Here is a 19,860-nt window from a genome sequence, read left to right on the forward strand (position 1 = left end):
GCGTTGGGAAGATGGTGAGCCAATGGTGGTTGGAGGAAGTCTATAAAAGATTGCATGAGGGAAGGAAAAGAAACACAAATCCTCCTCCTACTACCTCAGTACAGGTAATGAAGCCTGCTCCACCGAAGATCATACCTGAGAAACTACCAGAACGGAAAAGCAGCACAGACGCATTTAGAGACATAGTCATAGCAAATTATAGAAAAACATTAAGGATCAAGAGAAGCCCGCATGAAACTGACAATGAACTAAATGATTACCTGGACAGCACAGCCCATCTCGGAAACAATATTTGTTACCAACACATGAAGGAAGTTGGGAGAGGGCAAGCAGAAGGGGAGTGCTTCGTCTGTGCACTCCTGCCGTACAGCATGGGCAAATCCAAAATCTTTGTGGCAGTGGAAATCGATGTTCCCATAGCACACTGCATGTCACACGTAGCAATGTGCAACACCAGAGGACAGTTTGGGGGAAGAGACGCCTCACTGATATGGGCCAACGAAAATGATTACCCCGATGAAGACGGTTTTGTCCAGGACATTAAAACAAGAAACATATCTAATCACACCAAGAATCATGTGATTAGATATGAGAACCCTGAAGTCAAAGGATCAGGAATAAGATGGGAAGTAAACCCGAGGCTGAACGTCCAAGGAAAATCTCCAGATGAAGCTAAAATCTGGAAGAACAGAGGCCAAATGCAGATCTGGGGGGTCAGTGGTCTCCCCAAATGGATGGGAAGAAGGAGTAGTAATCTGCCGAGCTTAGATGGTCCCTGGAGCCTGCCAAGAAGCAATAGAAAATTTGCAGAGGTTATGCAAACCTCTATGGCCAGCGAGAAACCAAACAGAGAGGGCATAGCAAAAACCCTCAAAACAACGGAAGAAGCGACAAAGGAACTCTGTCGCTTCTTCCGTGTTCTTCTTCCAGTAAAACTGTTAACGTGGGTCGAAGACAGAGGAGGACCCCTGCAAATAGTACCACTGGAAAGCCCAAAACTATGCTTTAGAAGTAATGGCACGAGAAAGATGGGAGAGAATCAAAACTGCCGGCAAATATATGAAGCCCCAGGAATGACGCAAGGAACTGCAGTCATAATGGACCATTACTGGGCATGTGGGTCCAAGGCCTACATAAGACTACCGAAGAACTGGGGAGGCATATGCACACTGGTGAACGTCCACGTTCCTGCACTAGTGAGTCCTAAAAATGACCTGAAGTTTGACAGTTTCCCGAACACAGATGCTCACCTAAGGAAAAGGAGATCTGTGGAACTAATATCAAGGACAAGGGGAGAAAATTACTTTTCCGCCAAATCAGAGGAAGCTTTTTATGCAATCCCCTATGAACACAGGGTGTTTAGCCTAACCTCATCAGTATTCACAACAATACTCTTGCCACACATCCAAGTTGGTGCTAACACTAAGTGGTTGCAGATAACTAGATGGGAACTACTGCAGACCATCAATACCACCATAAATGGATTCAACGCGATCAAAGAAGAACTAAGAGCAGTCCGGCTGATGACCCTCCAGAACAGATACATGCTTGATAGGATCACAGCAATGGATGGAGGTGTTTGTGCAAAAATCTGAGAATTATGTTGCACATTTATACCATCACACGATGAAGAAAATGGAACCCTCACAGAGGCCATAAGCATGTTGACAAATCTAAAGAACCAGATGCTCGATGAAACGGATGAAGTGGACGATGACAGCTGGTTTGGAAACCTATTCTCATGGGTCCCACAATGGATGGCTGATATATTTAAGGTTCTGGGAGCACTGATAGTAATGATAGTACTAGGTTTCTGTGTTATCAAAATAAACATCACACAGTGCCAGAAAACTGCAAAGAAAGCCATTGGAATGAAAATCATGGTCGATGTCAAACCAGGGTGGAAACCCAGAGATCTGACTGATGAAGAAATAGGAGACTTTGTGAAAGCCAGTGAGTTTGCGCCAGAAGGAACAAAGTTCACATATCCTTTGAAATGAAGAAGGTATGAAGGAAAATGGATTTACTGCAGTCAAAATGGACAATGCCAGCTAAAGACCTGGAACAAAGACGAGCATGTAAAAACAGCAGGAAGTTTGAAAGGTGTGATAAAAATATGGACACCAAAGATGCACACATTCACACCATCTTGTGCAAACCCAGAAGACGATGAACAAGACATTGAAGAATCAAAGAAAAATAAATACAGAAGAGGAAGCAGGAGTGGTCGATGAACCGACCAGAGGGGGGAGTGTAGAGGAGGTCCCAGACATGGCCTGCACCCCTGCCCCTCATTTCGAAGCACCAGTAAAGTACTCGCCAAGGTACGTGACGTATGAGGAGCAGATGAACCAAAAAAGAGCTGCGCTGGGACTGTGCCCAGTGTACATTAGAAGAGCTGTACCTGTTGAAGCGCCCATAACCAGATAGCCCTGGACAGCAAGGTACCCCATCAGACAACCAACCAGCCACTGATACGAAACGATGAGTATTTACAGACTGTACATGAAGAGACACAACGAACCCTGATGGAAGGCAAATGGTAATGAGACGAGGGCCCGGATAGACCCGCACATGGAAAAGGTAACACGCCAGTTTGAGCAGCCATTAAAATGAATACAAGAGACCCGAAAGTGAAACGATGCAGAAAACTTAAAAGAATCATAGCCATGAACCCAGATGGAAGAATCAAACAGCTAATGTGTGTAAATAGGCTTGAAACGCAAGATGCTAAGAAATCGATACTGCTTGCAATGCTTAGTAGAAGAGTAGAGCGGCAAGCGCCAACTATATATCTACCTCAATAAAGCACAATGTACACGTGCGACTCCATTTTGTAAAAGCAGAAGTACACCCAGGCGGCCAAGGCCTAACTGGTAGGGTTTCATATCCAAGCCCAAGCCAGGGGACAGAGCGGAATCGAAACTCAAAGGACGGCTCAGGCCTGGGAAATCGATGTCAACCCAAGAAAGGGAGATGAGCTTCAGCTAAGGAGAATCGAAACTTCAGAGCATACCAGCCTGCCATGTGAAGGTCAAGATAAGGAGGCCCGGGCATGTGGCGGGACTACAAGGAGAATTAAATACACGTAAAGCTGGAAAATGAAGCAGATTCATGATGAAGTAACACGTGATCAGCCAGGCCCGAAGATGTACCACCGCCTGATGTCATCCAGAACCCGAGGATGCCATAACTTTTCCTGATAGGAGACTACAGTTTTGAGGCCATCCTTAGCTAACTAATTGACACATCGCCCTAAAACACTGATTGATGGAAAGGAGGCAGGGTGAATCCTGGGGCACTAGGCACCTGGGTGTCCATTTTGCATGCTGCTAATTAAAGTGGAGATTTATGCTTAGGGGTATAACTTGCCCAATCACAATGGACCATGTAATCTAGGGTCCTATAGATACTGTAACCAATAGGAACAACTGCATTAGCTGGTCGGAACATAATCTGTCCAAAATGACCAGGTACATGGAAATAAATGGAGACCTAAATATGAACGCTATCATAGATAAATCTCTGGATGAAATAGAGATATGGATGGCAGAAATAACATCCATATTAGTGACCGTTAATATGGCCGTAGCCTTCCCTACTAAGAACGTGGAAACTGGCAAAGAATTTCACATCAATCAGGAACAAGAAACTTGAGCTACGATTAAAGATCTGAAGCATACTACGACAGGTGAAGAAGCTGGAGTAACATCAAAGGTTAATTAGAAATGCCAAAAATAAATATACCAACGGTCCTAGGCGACACAAGCAATCTAGAAAAAATAGCCAATGGCTAAATATCCTTAGAAATTTGGCGGGAGGTAAAACTAAACTTATATGGGAGGCCCTACCGGCGTATAAGGGTAGCTCTAAAAAGAGTATGCTGGATCCCATACCTACAAACAACTGGGTCATTTATATCCAAAAAAAACCTTTAAAAGCAGGATGGACCCTTTCAGAGCCTCACTGGTCAAACAGGTAAATCAGTTTAAGTTAAAATATGACACAGATGATTTAGCCATCCTTATACAAGAAATAAAACGATCCTGTGCACCGGGCCCCAATGGCCTGGCTAACATTGGGTACCAATCTTGATTTTGTTTAAAAAGAATGTGCCACTGGAGTTATCCCCAGATCCTGGTACCACTCTTTACTTATAGTAGTCTATAAAAAAAGGCAGCAGCAATACTCCAGCTAACTACCGCCTTTTATCTATGTTAGATGTTACCGGGAAAATGCTTGCTCTGTTACTGCTTAAAGCACTACAGGCATGGGCTGAGAGGGCTAGGATCTTGGGAACATTACAAACGTGTTTCTGGTCTGGTTTCTCAACAGATAATACACTGCTCGTAGACTCCCTGGTTAGATGTGCCATGAATAAGGATGCATTGCCTTACATGAGCTATTTGTTGAATTGTGTGCCGCTTTTGACATGGTAGATCGCAGCAGGCTATGGACAAAACTCAAATGCATGGGGATACCTCCATGGCTGTTAGCGGCTATCAGACAATTAAACAAACATACCTGTGTACATGTGCAGTTGGATGGTGGAGGCGCGAGCACCAGTGCAATCCCTACCTTTTGTGGGGTAACACAGGGCTGTGTGCTCATGCCTCTAGTTTTCAATCTGTACAGATCTACGGGGATATTTGGCACAGAGTAACCGTTGTTCACCTAGAATTGGGGGTGAGCATGTGGAGTTGCTCTTCTACACGGGCATCATCATATTTGATCATAGTTATGTCGGTTTGTGTAGAGTGGCAAATAAATTAACAAATTATACCGAAATGAACGTCCTACTAATTAATTTAGAAAAAGACGCAGTATATGGTTTTGACAAAAGTTGCAGAAGTGACCAGTTGATCGAGTAATGCTGTATAAATATCTCGGACTAAAAATGGATAAGGGGCAGTATGTTACATTAAAAGCTGCAGAAATACGCAAAGCCCTAATACAAACAATACTTATGAAGAAATTTGTGACCAAAACAGGACGACTTTAGATACTCTGGGATCCTCAAATTATATGAACAGAGCTTCTGCTCGGCCATGTTATATGGCCGTGAGGCAATGATCTTAAATGGTTGAAGAGGATTGAAGGAAAGTTCTGGCGCTCTCTTCTTGGTATCCCCAATTCAATCCCCATTGAGAGAATTTGTTTAGAATTGGGGTTGGCCTCTCTAGAGTCTTAGGTTAAAATGAGAAGAGGTATCTTACTACTAAAATCTTGGAAGGATCCTCAGTGTCCCTTGCTTAATCTTTTGGTGTGGATATTGCGCCAGGACAAGTTGGGTATGACTTTTACCAATGGACCAAATTGTCCTTGCATTTCTTTGACCTGGTGAATTGGTCTGCTGATTGGTCACTACATTTCTTTAAAGGACCAGCTGGTTACTAAAGACACGGCCTGGCATTGGATTGCCAATTTCTCTAATTTGGAAGGTTTGCGTAGTTATCAGAACCACTTCGAAGTAGCATGAAAGCTTTAAACCCTACAAACCTATTTGATGAAATGTCCGTCAGTCTCTGTACATAGATTTTGTCTGTTGCTTAGATGTAATCACTTTCCCTCACTTTCTGCTCTGGGCCCCCAACAAGGTCAGACTAGGGCATAAAATGTGGCCCACAGTTTCAAATGGCAATTAATTCCTTTTGTAACAGAATGTTTAAGAGTGCAATTTAAAGATTCTTTAATCAGCAAAAAATGGACAAAACTATTAGCCGCATGGTGAAGCAACTGATCAAACTGGCCCAAATTGGCCAAAAAAGTGTCCCACTTTAACCAACAATATTGGCCCACACTAGTATTTTGCATTTTTTATCCGGGCATTGCCCTTAAGGCCAGTCTGAGCCTGGCCCCCCAATTAGGGTTTCCCAGGGAAAGCTGAACATGCCGTATTTGTTAAGATTATCTGAAATGTGTGATGGTGCAGCATATCTTGACTGCCTGTCCGGCAACGGAAGCGTTACATATTTAGCTTCTTACCCGCTTTGTCCATAGATTCCAAGTATTAGGAAAAAGCAGTTTTTGGCATTTTTGTCTTAATTCCTGTAACAGAACGTTGACGATTGCCTTATTTAACGTTTGTAAGGGTTGGCAGAAGAAAATGCAATTGTATCCCTAGACACACTATTTCTGTAAACATATTTTGATTTGTGAGGAGGGTTTTTACCAGCCTGAATTAGTTGATGTTTTGTTGATTTTCTTTTTTTAATGGATTTTAGGTTTTGATACATATACTGTTTGTATGTAAGTGTGAAATAGTTCAATGAATTGGTAATCACATTATAATAAATACAACTTTAAAAAAAGAATTTGTAGCACTACTGTAGAGAACTTAAGCAGCACCTGGAAAGGAGCAGATAGCACAATACGTTGCTGCTGTAAACAAATAACAGGCTATATTGGAGCACATGAGAAAATGTAACAAGAGCATAAACTTATCTACTGGGGAATGTAGGCAAGACATGACAAACTGCACTCAATTGAGAAAGTAAGTGGCAGGAGGCAACACTTTCTCTTATTGAGCCGTGAACTTAAAAATCCATCAGTCAGTAGCTTTATTTATATGTGCAAATTATAATATATTGGAGCATAACCTTACACCATCCCGAGAAGGCTTTTCTAGAAATTATAACCACACTGACACACAAGAAGGAAAAAAGCTATATAAAAAGATAATATATACATTCAAAATTAGTCCAGATGAAATTATAAGAATTGGGTTTATCCATGGGTTTATAAAATACCATTTAAAAGGTAGACTGGTTCGTCATATCTACACTTCAATCACTGATGTCCACTTTTGCAGTGTATTTACAATTTGTAAGTAATAGTTGTCTTCCTGCAGCTTTTCCAATAAAACATTCATCCCATATTTACATAGTTCAGGCAACATCTGCATGCCATACCATATTACTGACTTCTCAGCTACCAACATCTGGGGCAAGACCTTTGCAGCAGAGTTTCTAAACTGTCCGCTAACCCTAACTGGTATTCATATTGAAGAATGGAAGACCGAAACATATATTTAACTGTACCCTAGAACAGCAGGATATACGAGCACATTACATGCTTGGAAAATTCAGCCGTGTAAATCTACCCTTGTGTCCAGTATATTTGTAGTAATGTTCTTCAGATGAATTGCTAGCAAGTTCAAATCTTGTTTGAAATGTTTTAGACTGATTGTCCATCTTGGATAAACATCCCGAAAGTGTCAAAGTGGTTTTTAAAACTTTATTCAATCCAACACTCATTAAACCAGTCTCTTCTTTCCGAAGGGAAGCATACGTTATTAGTATGCTACGCAAAGTGGCTTCTCAACAGTCCGTTGCAGTACATTTCTTCAAAGATGGATGTGTCTAATGCTCAACTCTAAAAGGATCAACCCTTTATATTTCCCCACCTCTACCATCCAAAATAGGCTAGTCTTGTGCCACCTCAAAATCTACCATCCGATTTGTCTAGGCCAGTCTTTCTTTCTGAATACTATTACCCACGCACTCCTTTCAGACATTGTTTTGTAGTGTATTTTAATCACCTGCATAACCCCAATAGCATGCGTCACAACTTGTCAAAGGGTGCTCCACTCACACAAAGTCTGCAGGTTGTAATCAGTTCAATCACCTTACTTTTTTGGGAGAGTTTCATTTATTGTTGAACACTCCAGTACATTGGCCACTGCTGCAGATAAGCTACTCCCCATTCACAAGGGAAGCAGCCTTATTTTTTCCACATCCACTGCCTCGATACATGCAATGTTAAATTAAAAAATGAAAGGTCTCATGTGGACTTACTTAGAGTGCGATAATCATCTCTTGCTTTGTTTGCTTTCAGAAATGCTTGTATTTTCACAATTTCTTCATTCTGCATGTAGAAAATAACAGACAAAGATGAAAGGAAAGAGATCAAGTTTACACCATAGGCAACATAAATGGTTCAAACAACCTTCTGAAAACCCTACCCAATAATTCTAGATATTTCAAAATAATTTCAACTTGATGTTAAAAAACATGACTTTTCAAAATCATTAATAAAGGTAAAGAGTGCTGCAGAGGAAAAGCAATGTACAATGCTCACTTGCTTTATTTAAACAATTGAATGGACTACTCAGGTAATGAAAGTCTTACATGGTCCTTGAAATACTGCAACCTTTTCAGGTAACGTTTCCTTGCTATTCTCATCCTGATCCACGACTGAATCTAAAGGTTTAAAATAAAAAAACAAAATATATAACCGTCATGTAGGTATTTGACGCAAACAGTCTTCAAAACACTAACAGTAAGCAGTACACATACACAAACATGAGCCATTCATCAGTAGCAACTTATGGAAATCATATTCCTAATAAATGTCCCTGTATCGCCGCTCTAATAAGCTCCTTTGTGTCCAATTGGATCATGCTTCCTAGTGAACTTAAATTAAATACTTTCATTAAATTAGCTTATCTGCCAAATGAGCCCCAGGCAAGAAATGGGTTCCAACGTATTTCAATAAATAAGACTCAGACAAAAGTATGACTCGGGCAAAAAAAGTAATTTCAGTGTCAGGAAAAATATCAAAGTGTGTTCAGGATGGTGGCCAGTGGAAAAATAAAATTGGTCATGAAAAAGCAGAACATATTGAGGGATCAGAGATCTGTAGGAACTCTAATGGGCTCTGTCTGCGTAATGTTCACTTAAGGATTTCCCCGGGTTTTGAGGGTTCCCTGGGGACAAAGGGTGCAGGTAATTATTCATTAAGCTATCAATGAGTCAGTCAGTTACAGGGTGTGTTCCTCAACCTCCCAGCAGATCAGTTCCAGAGGTTCACAGGCTTATTCTCCAGTGTATAATGAGCCAGACCTCAGCAAGTGTGAAAGAAAGATCAAGGTGCTAACCACAGAGAAGAAAAAAGACACAAAAAAAAGACATTTGAAATAAAATACATTTTCAGCATCAGATCCAACAAAGCAGTGGGTGTGCGCAAGATACCTGCAGGGGCAGGTGAGGGGCACAACGCACCCAGCCAGTATGTCTGAATTTGAGTGGAGTGAGGAGGACCACTCACTAGACCTGGCATCCAGCTTTAAAGAGGTGCCCGGAAGCTCGTTGGTAGATGCAGTGGCGCAAGGGGTGAAACCCTTACAAGACAGGCTGTCAACACTGAAATCCATCCTCAGTCAGCCACATGATAGCACCAGAGACATCGGCAGCACGCCCACAGAAGCCTCACAGGGAGGTCCAAAGAGGAGTACGATGACCTGCAAGAGGAAGACCTCTGCTGACCTTCTGGGTCGTACTTATGGGGCAGATAAGAAGGCCCGGAGGCCGTTGATGCATTTACAAAGCTGAAGGAAGCTTTCATGCAGAAATCGGCAGTGCAAAGCCTCACGACCCCATTCCCAGGGGAAGAGAATATGGGAAAAGATGACCCAGGCTCAGAAGAGGAGCCAACGGGAGCACATATCTATTCCCAAGAGGAGGAAGAAAAAACAGAGGTAGAATGGGAGAATCCCAAGGGAGGTAAAAGACCCCACAAGGAGAAACAGACATGTTTGAGCCGGAGGACATTAGGAACCCCAGATCGTCCGATAGGCAGCCCTCCCCAAAGTATCGAAAAACATGACCGTAAGGATACGGAAAGCGCTAGACAAGGAAGTGAGACAGCGTATGAGAGCAGAGTGCCCGCGTCCGGACCTACCAGGCAAAGTAGCGGAAACACCAGAGTTGGATCCAAAGATTCTAGCATTTGTTACAAAAACAAATAAAGACCCATGTAAAAAGATAGACAGGTAGTGGAGGAGCTGCCAAGAGAAAGTGCTCGACCTGGTGGGGCCACTGGCCAAAATAATGGACCTGGCCGAGAAAGCAAAAGACACCGGTGAGGAATTAGAACCAGAGGCCCTAGCAAATTGGGAACTAAGAGCAGTTTGCCTTCTGGGAAATGCAAATTGCGCCATCTCCTCAGAGAGGAGGAGAGGGCTCCTGCTTAAAATAGATACAAAGCTGGGAGACCAGGCCTCATACGAAGCAGGAGAAGCAGCCCAAGGCCTCCTCTTTGGAGAGACCTATGGAAAAGAAATGGGCAGATTCGTCAGCACCTATACATCACTAGAAAAAGCTCAGGCGGCGATTTGAAAGATCTTCTCAGGTAGAGTTTTTGCCGGGACTGACCGCTACCGAAGTCGAGCAGCCGGTTGATTCCAGGGAGGTAGGAGACCTCATAACAGCAGCAGAGCCCAATACTGGGAAGGCAAGCAACAAGACTCCTTCCTCCCTAGCAGAGGATGTTTCCCACGTGGCCGCAGAGGAAGAGGACCAGGGCGAGGCCAAGGCTTCACCGCAGATGAGAGCTCCCAAATACTCACCAGTAGGGGGAGGACACATCGCTATTTGCAGAACTGGCGCACGCTTTCAAGCGATGCATGGGTATTGCAAACAGTCAGAGGGCTGCTATTAGAATTTGTGGAGGAGCCAGTGCAAGAGAACTGGTCTCCTGTGATTCATCTAACTCAAGCAGAACAGGAGAGCCTGTACAGCGAGCTGAAGCAGCTCGAGCAGAATGGAGCAGTAGAAAGATGCGGGGGAACCCCAAAGTTCGTAAGCAATATGTTTCTTGCGCATAGAAAAGAGAAAGTGCGTCCAGTCATAAACATAAGCAAACTGAACAGTAGGATTGTATACTGACATTTCAAGAGAGAGGGAATACACCAACTGGGGGACACCCTGAGAGAGGGAGATTGACTGACGAGAATAGATCTCAAAGACGCCTATCTAAGAGTGCCAGTACAGTCAAAATTCAGACCTTTTCTATCCTTCGGCTGGAACAGACAGCTATGGCAATTCAAGACAATGCCCTTCGGGCTAGCGTCAGCACCTTGGGCATTCACCAAGCTTATGAAATCAGTAGCAGCAGCGAACAGGGAGAAAGGGATTTGAATGATCATCTACCTGGACGACCTGCTGCTACCAGCCAAAGAGAGAGAGAGAGAGATGCTGATTTATCAGATGGCGTGGGTGAGAGAGCTTCTCTTGTCACTAGGGTTTCTGATAAATATAGGGAAGTCCAACAACTCCAGCATGAAGTCTAGACTTCTTAGGTTTTGTCGTAGACACCAAGAAAGCGACCCTAGAATTGCAGAGCAGAAAGATCAAGGACATCAAAAGAGAGATCAGAGGCTGCCTGACCAAACAGACAGTGTCGCTCAGGGTCCTGGTGAGGACAGTAGGAATCCTAGCATATATATTTAAGCCATTTTCCCATCTCCCCTACATTACTGGGCCCTCCAGAGGCTGAAGATAAAACATCTTAGACAGGGTCTCAGGTGTCACAAACTAGTTCCTCTAGATCAAGAGTCTGTCACAGAAACGGAATGGTGGTTGAAGAATATGGACGCCTGAAATGGACGGGCCATATCCGGGTTCGGCCCGATTTGGTAATAGAATCGGATGCCAGCCAAGCAGGATGAGGCGCGAGATGCGGACCCTTGGAAACAGGAGGGAAATGGAGCGCAGAAGAGTTTTGTCTTCACATAAACTGCAAGGAGTTACTAGCCAGCTCCTTCGCGATCAAGCCTTTCACGAAAGAGAAAGTCAGCTCCTATGCCCTTCTCAAGACAGCCAATAACTCAGCTGTCAGGTACATCAACCACCTGGGAGGCACCAAATCGAAACTGTTAGCGTAGCAAGTGAAGGAGTTCTGGCACTTTTGCCTGCAGTCAGGGAACTCGGTGACGGCAGAATATCTACCGGGGGAGTTCAACGTGGTAGTGAACTGGAACTCCCGTTGTCTATCAGATTCCAGCGATTGGCAGCTGAGTACAGAAGTGTTTGAGCAATTGGATCTCCTTTGGGGACCGATTCACATCGACCCGTTTGCTTCGCTACTCAACGTGCAGATAAAGAGTTATTTCAGTTGGAGGCTAGACCCCAGCGCTCTAGGGACAGACGCGTTCCTACAGGATTGGACAGGGAAAGTGCACTATGCCTTTCCCCCTTTCATGATGCTGAGCAGAGTCCTAGCAATGTGTCACAGAGAGAAAGCTCAGCTTGTATTAGTAGCTCCCATGTGGAAATCACAAGTATGGTTCCTGACCCTGATGGAGCTGGTAATAGATGGCCGCAAGTTCTTCCACACGGGGAGCATTTGCTCACAGACCCAGCAGGGTCATTTCATCCTCAGAGTGAGGACTCTCCCGCTAATTGTGTGCAGAATATCAGGAGATGCTGGGCACTGCCAGGCATTTCGGCGCAGGCTGCCAAGCTCATCGCAGAGTCTTGGGTTCCAGCCACTCGGAGGAGCTACGACGTGACTTGAAACAAATGGTTGAACTGGTGCAGAGGGAGAAATGTTCATCCCATTTCGGCGCATGTAGTAGCGATTCTGTATTTTCTAGCATACTTCTTGCAAGATGGTAAAGGTTTCAGAACTATAGGGGTGAATAGATCAGCAATATCGGCAGGGCACCTGCCCATTGAGGGAACACCAGCAGGAGAGCATCCAGCAGTAATATGGCTCATTAAAGGAGCGCGGTTCAAAGTGCCTCCAGAGCCGAAGTACTTGCAGCTATGTAACTGCAGTACTACGATTACTGGCGAGTTGGCCAGCCAATAAATATCTGACATTGAAGCAATTGTCCGTGAAGTTGGTCATGCTATTGTGCCTGATGTCCTGCAAACGAGTATCAGATGTCAGAACGTTAGAAGTACACAAGAAAGGGTTTGGCCCAGAAGGGGTTACATTTATGGTAGTCAAAAGAACAAAGTCAAATTCCACGATGGTCCATTACACCTATCTGCCAAATAATACGCAATGGTGTGTGGCAATGTGCATTAAGGAATACGAGAGTAGGACAGCAGAGTTTAGGCCAGCCGGCACCACGCAGTTGCTTATAGCGCGCAGGAGGCCCTTTCAAGCAGTAGCAACAGCTACCATAGCCGGATGGGTGCAAGAAGTGATGCAACTAGCAGGCCCTGATTCAAAGAAATATGGGGTGCACTCTGTGAGAGGAGCTATGGCATCAAAAGCTTACTCAGCAGGAGCAACCATGCAGGAGATTATGCAAGCGGCAGATTGGGCAAGTGATAATACCTTTAAGGCATTTTATTTCAAGGCAATTGAAGGGTTAACAACAAATGTGATGGGAAGCTTTGAACAAGCATAATGCTTGCTTCCAGTCTTGACATAGAATGAAGATTACCCCTGCTAATAGCGCAGGGAGTCTTGATTCTATTAAAGACTATGAGGCAAGCATTAATTTCCCACCCTCTTGCATGTACTGCCTAACCTTAAATGAACATTTGTCTTCAGTGGTTAGCAGTACACGGACACCACCCTAATGCTATGTCTTCTATAGGAGATGACCACAAGAATAGTTAAGCTGGCAGCGAGAGACATAAAAGGCCTGGAGACAACGGGATGGCGCAGTCAGCCGTAGTGAGTTCAGGGCTCATGTGGAGTTGGAGTTTGGCACGTTCAAGGACAGTTTCGTCAAGGGTGCAGTTCAGAGCACTCAAAGAAGAAGAGTCCACCGGAAGGAAGTGATACACTGACTGGGTGGACATTAACAAGGACTACAGAGACAGTGGGAGTTGTAGTTTAAGGAAGGAAAAAGGAGAAAAAGGAGAGATGAGACTTTTTCTACAGTTGTTTCCTTATTTTGTTGAAACTGCTGTGGAGTAGCTAATAAAGAAGTTGAAGCATAATGCCTGCCTCCTAGTCTTTAATAGAATCAAGACTCCCTGCTCAGTAATCAGGGGTAATCTTCATTCCTGCTCGTTCTATCTTCCAATGAGTTTGTTCTCTTTTTCACCATGGTTTTTCATCCGTCGGTAATCCCACCATTTTGGATTGTCAGATTCGGCTGGCATATGTATTTGAAAAACAAAAGAAGGTTTTTGGGAATCCAGTTACAGATTATGTTTTAAAGCCTGCAGGATTCATTCCATTACACTTTCTTAATGTGTCCATTGAACCTTGTACTGTTACAGTAATCTTCAAATTTATGCTAAACTGTACTGCAGTCTAGCTGGAAGGCATCCCTTGAGTGGGGTCACTAAGGTATTGTAAAATGCAAAAAAGAAATAAAAAGAAAACCTGACTGCAGTCTAGCTACCAATCCATCAGTGTTCCTAAAGACAAGGGTCACCCTTATATGTAGCAAAGATGTATCCCCCCCAAAACAACTACCCTTTATTTATTTTATTTTATTTATTGCATTTGTTACACACCCAAACCCGGAGGTATCGCTGCATAGATTACTTAGACACTTATCTGGTTACAAGTTATGTTACAAAACATAAGAGGTCATACAGGAAACAGTAGTGAAATGCATACACAGAGTGGAGAGGGTCAAGCTGGTCATAGCAGTGGGCTCATTGGAATTTTCCCAACGGGGGTGGGACGTAAGAGTACTTATGAGGTTTCTGGCCATGACAGAAGTGTTTGCCTGTTGAGCACCCCCAAGGTTCCACTAGCAGAGGTTGCTTTTCAACTCTTTCACGTGCACCTCCCAAGTAAGATTATGTGAGGGAGAAAGGATGAGATTGTAGTATCCACAATGATTTCCTTACAGCAATGCATGCTTCTACATAGAGGGGGGCGTGGGGGTGAGGGGCTGAATACTGCCACGGATTGCAAAACCATGGAGATCAGACAACATTTCAGTGATCAGCAGTAACTTGTCAGATAATCATGTCCTCCTTTGAACCGGAAAACAGTGCCAGGAGGACATGTTCATGAAGAGGCATTTTCTCTTTGAAAAAAAGCGAGGAATCACACTCCCCCCCCAAACACAAATATCCCTGCATCCCGCATCTGCAATGCCTGATGCTCAGATGGCATCTTGCTTGACTTCTACCTGGCATAGTCCTTGCAAAACAAGACCTTGATTTATTGAGCAACAATATCTGTTGCTGGGTATGTGCAAAATCCCATTCTGTTATTGTGAAGGCTCCTTCAACAAAGTGCGCTGAGCAGCACAAGCAAGTGGACTATCCATCAATGAGGTGGCTTCCCAGAGAAGAAGCCAAAGCTTAAGTGCAGCATAGTTAAACTGATAACACCGGGGTAACATTTGCTGGGTGCTATAATCGTTCTGCTTGTAGCTCAGTTACCTTGATAGCAAAAGCCACAGAGATAGACTTTTGACTCCGCAGGTCAACTGGTCCCATACAAACATACCTGTCAAAATAAATGTTGTGTTGTATACATGAACCATGGACATAAGGCACAATGGGTCCTATATGTTTAATACAAATGTATAGTTTGCATCCCATGTGGATGCTTGATTTGCGGTAGGGTTCATACTAGCTCCTGCCCCTCCCCCCCATAGGTAGCTCTTGATTACTGGAAGAGGCGCAATATCTAGGAGCTACTTTAAGTCCTGCTCATAAAATCTTTACTTCAATTCCTATAATGGCTTAACACATGTGATATACCCACCCATCAAAAGTCTTTAAGGAATGAGCTTCACGTTCATAAGAAAGGTATTGGCCCAAACATTTAAATTCCCTAGGCTCTAACTTTCCCTGCCAATCTGACTCATCACTAGAGTAAAAGGGATGGTGTCAAGCATAAATGCACAGTTGTAGAGCACACGAGCAGTATCCCCGGAACACCTACATCCATAGAGGAGAGTTCCGGAAACTGCAATCTACTGACCTTCTACTCTACGTGTATTGGGGGACTGATGTGGAAACATTGCCAGCTGATGATCCAGCTGTGGGTAGAAGATGGAGTCACTGACGTTGTTGTCTCGCCGTCACCTAGCTTTTAGAATGCTTACTGTAGCATGCAGGGGAAGAGGCCCCAATACTTCAGCCACATTGCCACCAGCCCTCCCACCTTCCTAGGAGCAGGATCCGGTCTCTTTAGTCAGAGTAGAGATAATCCTATACAAGTAAATTAAAATGCATTGCTGAAAGTAGAAGCCACCTCAAACGCACATTTGCTTTCTCAAACTTTCAAACAGCCACAAGTGCCCAGTTTAAACTGGGAGATAAACAGGAGTGGGGAGTAGATATGGGAGTACACTGCACTCATACCAATGTCAGGAGAGGGAATCCACTTCATGTTTATTAAAACGAGCAAAAGGGGGATCCCTGGCTACAGGATGCTGACTCCCTCAAGATTTCAAGAGTGTGGTGGTCGATTGGGAATGAATATTAATGATGCAGTCATGCTAGTTACACTATTGCTAATCTATTCTGAGCATTGTAGTTACACATTATTTTGAAGATGGTAATGTTGATCATGCACGCTGCCTAGTTTACGTTGTTGCTAATTTTATTGGTTATGCATTGACACTCTCGATTACCATAATAATGCACATTGTGGCCTCCCTCAGCATTTGATCCTATAATTCATGGGTAAGGAGACTAGTTCATATGTATCAAAGATATATTCACAAAGGCCATGACCTTAGCATCCGTAAATAAGCCTAGACTAACAGAAACGCTGCTTGAATTATCTGCAAAGAATGTGCAGCTGTTGCACATGCATGCAAATCTAAATAAAATAACACCAGTATGTAAAAAATCATTGAATATTTCAAGAATTTACCTTAACAATGCCAACAATGTTTCCTTGAAGTGTCCTCTTTCTTTCGTTGTAGATCTTCCTTTGCTTGTATCCTTTCCAGGAAGCCTGATCAAAACACAAAATTATTCTACGGTGTTAATGGTAAAGTTGTTTTAATGTCAATCAACATTAATAAATAATTGAGATGTGTAACCACATATTGATAAGAAAGAAAATGCCGGTTAATTACACAATGTTTTATGCAACAAAAAGCATAACCCCGCACCAGTTGCGTTAATTGTCAAGCGTTCTACGACTAAATGGGCAAATGAGATTGCCCCAAGCATTGTGTGATGAGTCACCCTGCACCTCTGTGATACTAGGGAGGTGAGCCCGCTCCGCAACACCTTCCCTACCGGTCATGGCAAGTGGGACAACTGGGAAACTCCCCTTTGGGGACAAGGACTCCTTTTCCTGTTCTGAACTCAGTTATGGCCTATATTGATTTATGTAATAACTCAGAAGGTTGTCCGTCTCATGAAGATAGCGTGAATCTATATGGTCAACAACCAGTAGTTGAGGATGTCCCATTAAATGGCAGTCTCCAATGGACTGCGCCCAGGAGGCTGAAAAGGGGCCTCAAACGAGAACCAATGAGACAGGCCAGCAAGCCGAGAGAGGGAGCTGAAGACAGAGAAACAAGGGAAATCCCCTGTGCGTAACAGAACGGAAGAAGGAGGAACTGTTGCCAAACACGGAGCTCACGTAAGCCAGATCAGCTCTGACACTTAACGAGAAATGCTGAGAGGCCAACGTGTGAAACCGGAGGAAATTCCAGCCTGGTGGATTATAGAAGGCGGTGGTGGCGCAACCACGAAGCAGACGTGGTGTTAGGCAAGATCGTATGCAGTACCCTTTGGTTGCACTACAACAACCCTGACCTCCTGGCAATAGGAACCCAACCTTTGGTATAAGTCTGTACTACACAGGTTGGTAGTGTGGTCGAGTAGCCAGGCTTATCTCAAGAGGGGTCAATGTGAGCTGTCGGGGAGTTGCACAGAGATTCACAGTGGCAAGTATTCAAATAAACTCTTACACACATGGTTTCTTGATTAAACAATTATTAATTTAACAGTCAGTTTGAATAAGAAATATATACGACAAGTGTTCACACAATTATTCTTAACTAGGTAAGTATTTTCAAAAACACCCAATGCAAAGTCAGTTAACCCTTTCCTGGAAGGAAGGCGAAACACAAGCAGAAGAGAGAAGAGTCATTCAGGGAGCCAGGGCAGCCAAAGTTAAGTTAGCAAAAGTCAAGGTGAACTGAAGCACTTCTTGCAGGTAAGTAAAAGTCTTGCACAATGTCTTAGAAATCTTGGTAGCAAAAGTAGAATCAAATGTAGGGTCACAAGCTGTTAGGCCTGTGAGTAGTAGAAGATGCAAGCAACTCTACAAGAGCAACCGAGACAAGTCTCAACTGAGATCAAGCAAGCTGACACAACAAGAGGTAAGTTCTCTTATACCATACAGTACCTGTAGGTTTAAGAAAAGTGCAGCAAATGGTATTTGTTCCTGTGCAGCTCTTCAGATCCTGGTGTTCCTGTGCCTCAGTCGTGGGGACAAGAGGAGGACTTCTGGGGACTCCTGCACTACAATGGGAGTGTCATTGACCGCAACCAGCAATCTTCAAACAAGTGGCACTTCGGAGTTTCAGCTCCTCACGTCTACCGCAAATAGCAACACTGCGGTTCCTGGCTGTCGAGATGGGCTTTCCTTGCGTCTAGGGTCCAGCACTCTGTTGTGGTGGCTCAGGCTCAGTCACTCCTGCTTCCTGGGAGTCCGGAGGATCTTCCTGGAGCTCTTGGCCAGCTTAAAAGCAACACACACGATCTGGTGTTCCTCTCCCTGGCTATTCGGTTCCAACAGCGACTGCAGTGGAAATTCAACCAGTTTCGAGAGGATATCCAGGTGGCTTATTTTGGAGTTGATTGGTCCCAGCAACTCAAGGGGAGAAGTCGTCCTTGTGGGGCTTCTCCGTCGATACGAATTAGGAGCTTCAGCACAGCAGCAGGGCTTCACTGGGTAAACCAACCATCCAGGAGTTGCAGCAGGCGTCTCTTCCAAGTTCATCTTAAGATTCCTTCATCCTTGCTTGACAGCCAGCTGGCCAATCACTTGGGAGTGCATTCCTGCCTCCAAGGAGACTAAGCACAGGGAGTTTCGGGCACCTCCCTTGTTTCCTGCCCCCGCCAGACACCCTGGAGCCAGAGGCGGGCTTCACTCGTGAATCCCAGCAAAGACAAAATGAACAAAGGGACCAAACCTGGTTTGGCGCGCAGAGTAAATCTCAAGGAGGACCTTTCCACAAAGAAATGGCAAAAAAAGAAGACCAGGGCCATTTTGACAAAAAACTGCACCCTAGGGTGCTTTACTGTGGCTGCGAATGCAGCCCGCGGTAAAAGCACACCACGGTAGTTAAAAGTAAACCACTGCCACCAGCCATTTAAAGGCTAACATTAAATTGTTACATGAGAAGCTAGACAATGGGGATACTAAGTAACCCCTCCAGAACCCCATTGTAAGATGGTGTGTGCTGGGTCTAGAAAGTTACAAATGTAAGTAAAGTCAATTTCACTTTACAGCCCTTGGAAACAGTAGTTTATCCAAGAGAAGGCATTTAAACCTTTTGGAAATCTGAAATACTTCCCTGTACCACTGCAGTGAAGGTGCTGTGTGACAGAATGTAAAAGATGATGGCTTTGGAGTTTGTGAGACTCGACAACCAAAAGAAACACAGTGTTCAAAATCATATTAAAATACATGAGAGAGTGGGAAAAAAGGGTCTCACTCTCTCCAGGTTAAATATTAAAACTCCTAAATTCCAGCAAGGTTGCTGGGGGTCTCTAAGGTAGAGAGGAATTAGCACATTTCTGAGAATTCTCCCCAACACGTGGTGGGCAGCTCACCCATGCAACAGCACTAATAGCACATGCAGAAGTAAGCAATTCCTGACTCAAGTCACAGCATCAGTGACGTCAACCCGAGAGAGAACGGGATGTGGAAGAAAGAGACACAGCTGGAAGTAAGCCGCAGAGCTACAAGAACATTGAGAGAAACTCCAAAGTCCTGCAGATACAGACGACGTTACCCCTGAAGACCAAAGGTAATACGGGGAAAGGGAATATCAGGAAGCCTGCAGAGACTCGTAAGAAACAAAAATTGTCCCAGTATTGATGAGACAAGGACCGGGGCAATTTGCTGAACCAGAAATGTATGCAGGAGATGATGAGAAACAAGCAAAGCACAGAGTGGGAGAGAACTAAAATTGAAAGCTTGTCACCCTGGGAAAAGGGGAAT

At 44.1% G+C, this 19,860-nt stretch overlaps 1 protein-coding gene across 2 annotated transcripts in view; it reads right to left on the reverse strand.

The window, feature by feature from the left end:
* The window catches only part of IQGAP2 (IQ motif containing GTPase activating protein 2), a 1,674,846-nt gene that overhangs the window by 541,331 nt on the left and 1,113,655 nt on the right, over positions 1 to 19,860 (reverse strand). For both annotated transcript variants that reach the window (XM_069627448.1, XM_069627449.1), the window contains 3 exons: positions 16,543 to 16,626; positions 8,130 to 8,201; positions 7,797 to 7,866 (listed from right to left, as the gene is read on the reverse strand). In XM_069627448.1, the coding sequence (XP_069483549.1) occupies positions 7,797 to 7,866; positions 8,130 to 8,201; positions 16,543 to 16,626 (226 nt within the window). The remainder of the gene's footprint in view (positions 1 to 7,796; positions 7,867 to 8,129; positions 8,202 to 16,542; positions 16,627 to 19,860) is intronic.

This window comes from Ambystoma mexicanum, chromosome 6p, assembly GCF_040938575.1.
Source record: "Ambystoma mexicanum isolate Mex_15411 chromosome 6p, UKY_AmexF1_1, whole genome shotgun sequence".
Classification (NCBI taxonomy): domain Eukaryota; kingdom Metazoa; phylum Chordata; class Amphibia; order Caudata; family Ambystomatidae; genus Ambystoma; species Ambystoma mexicanum.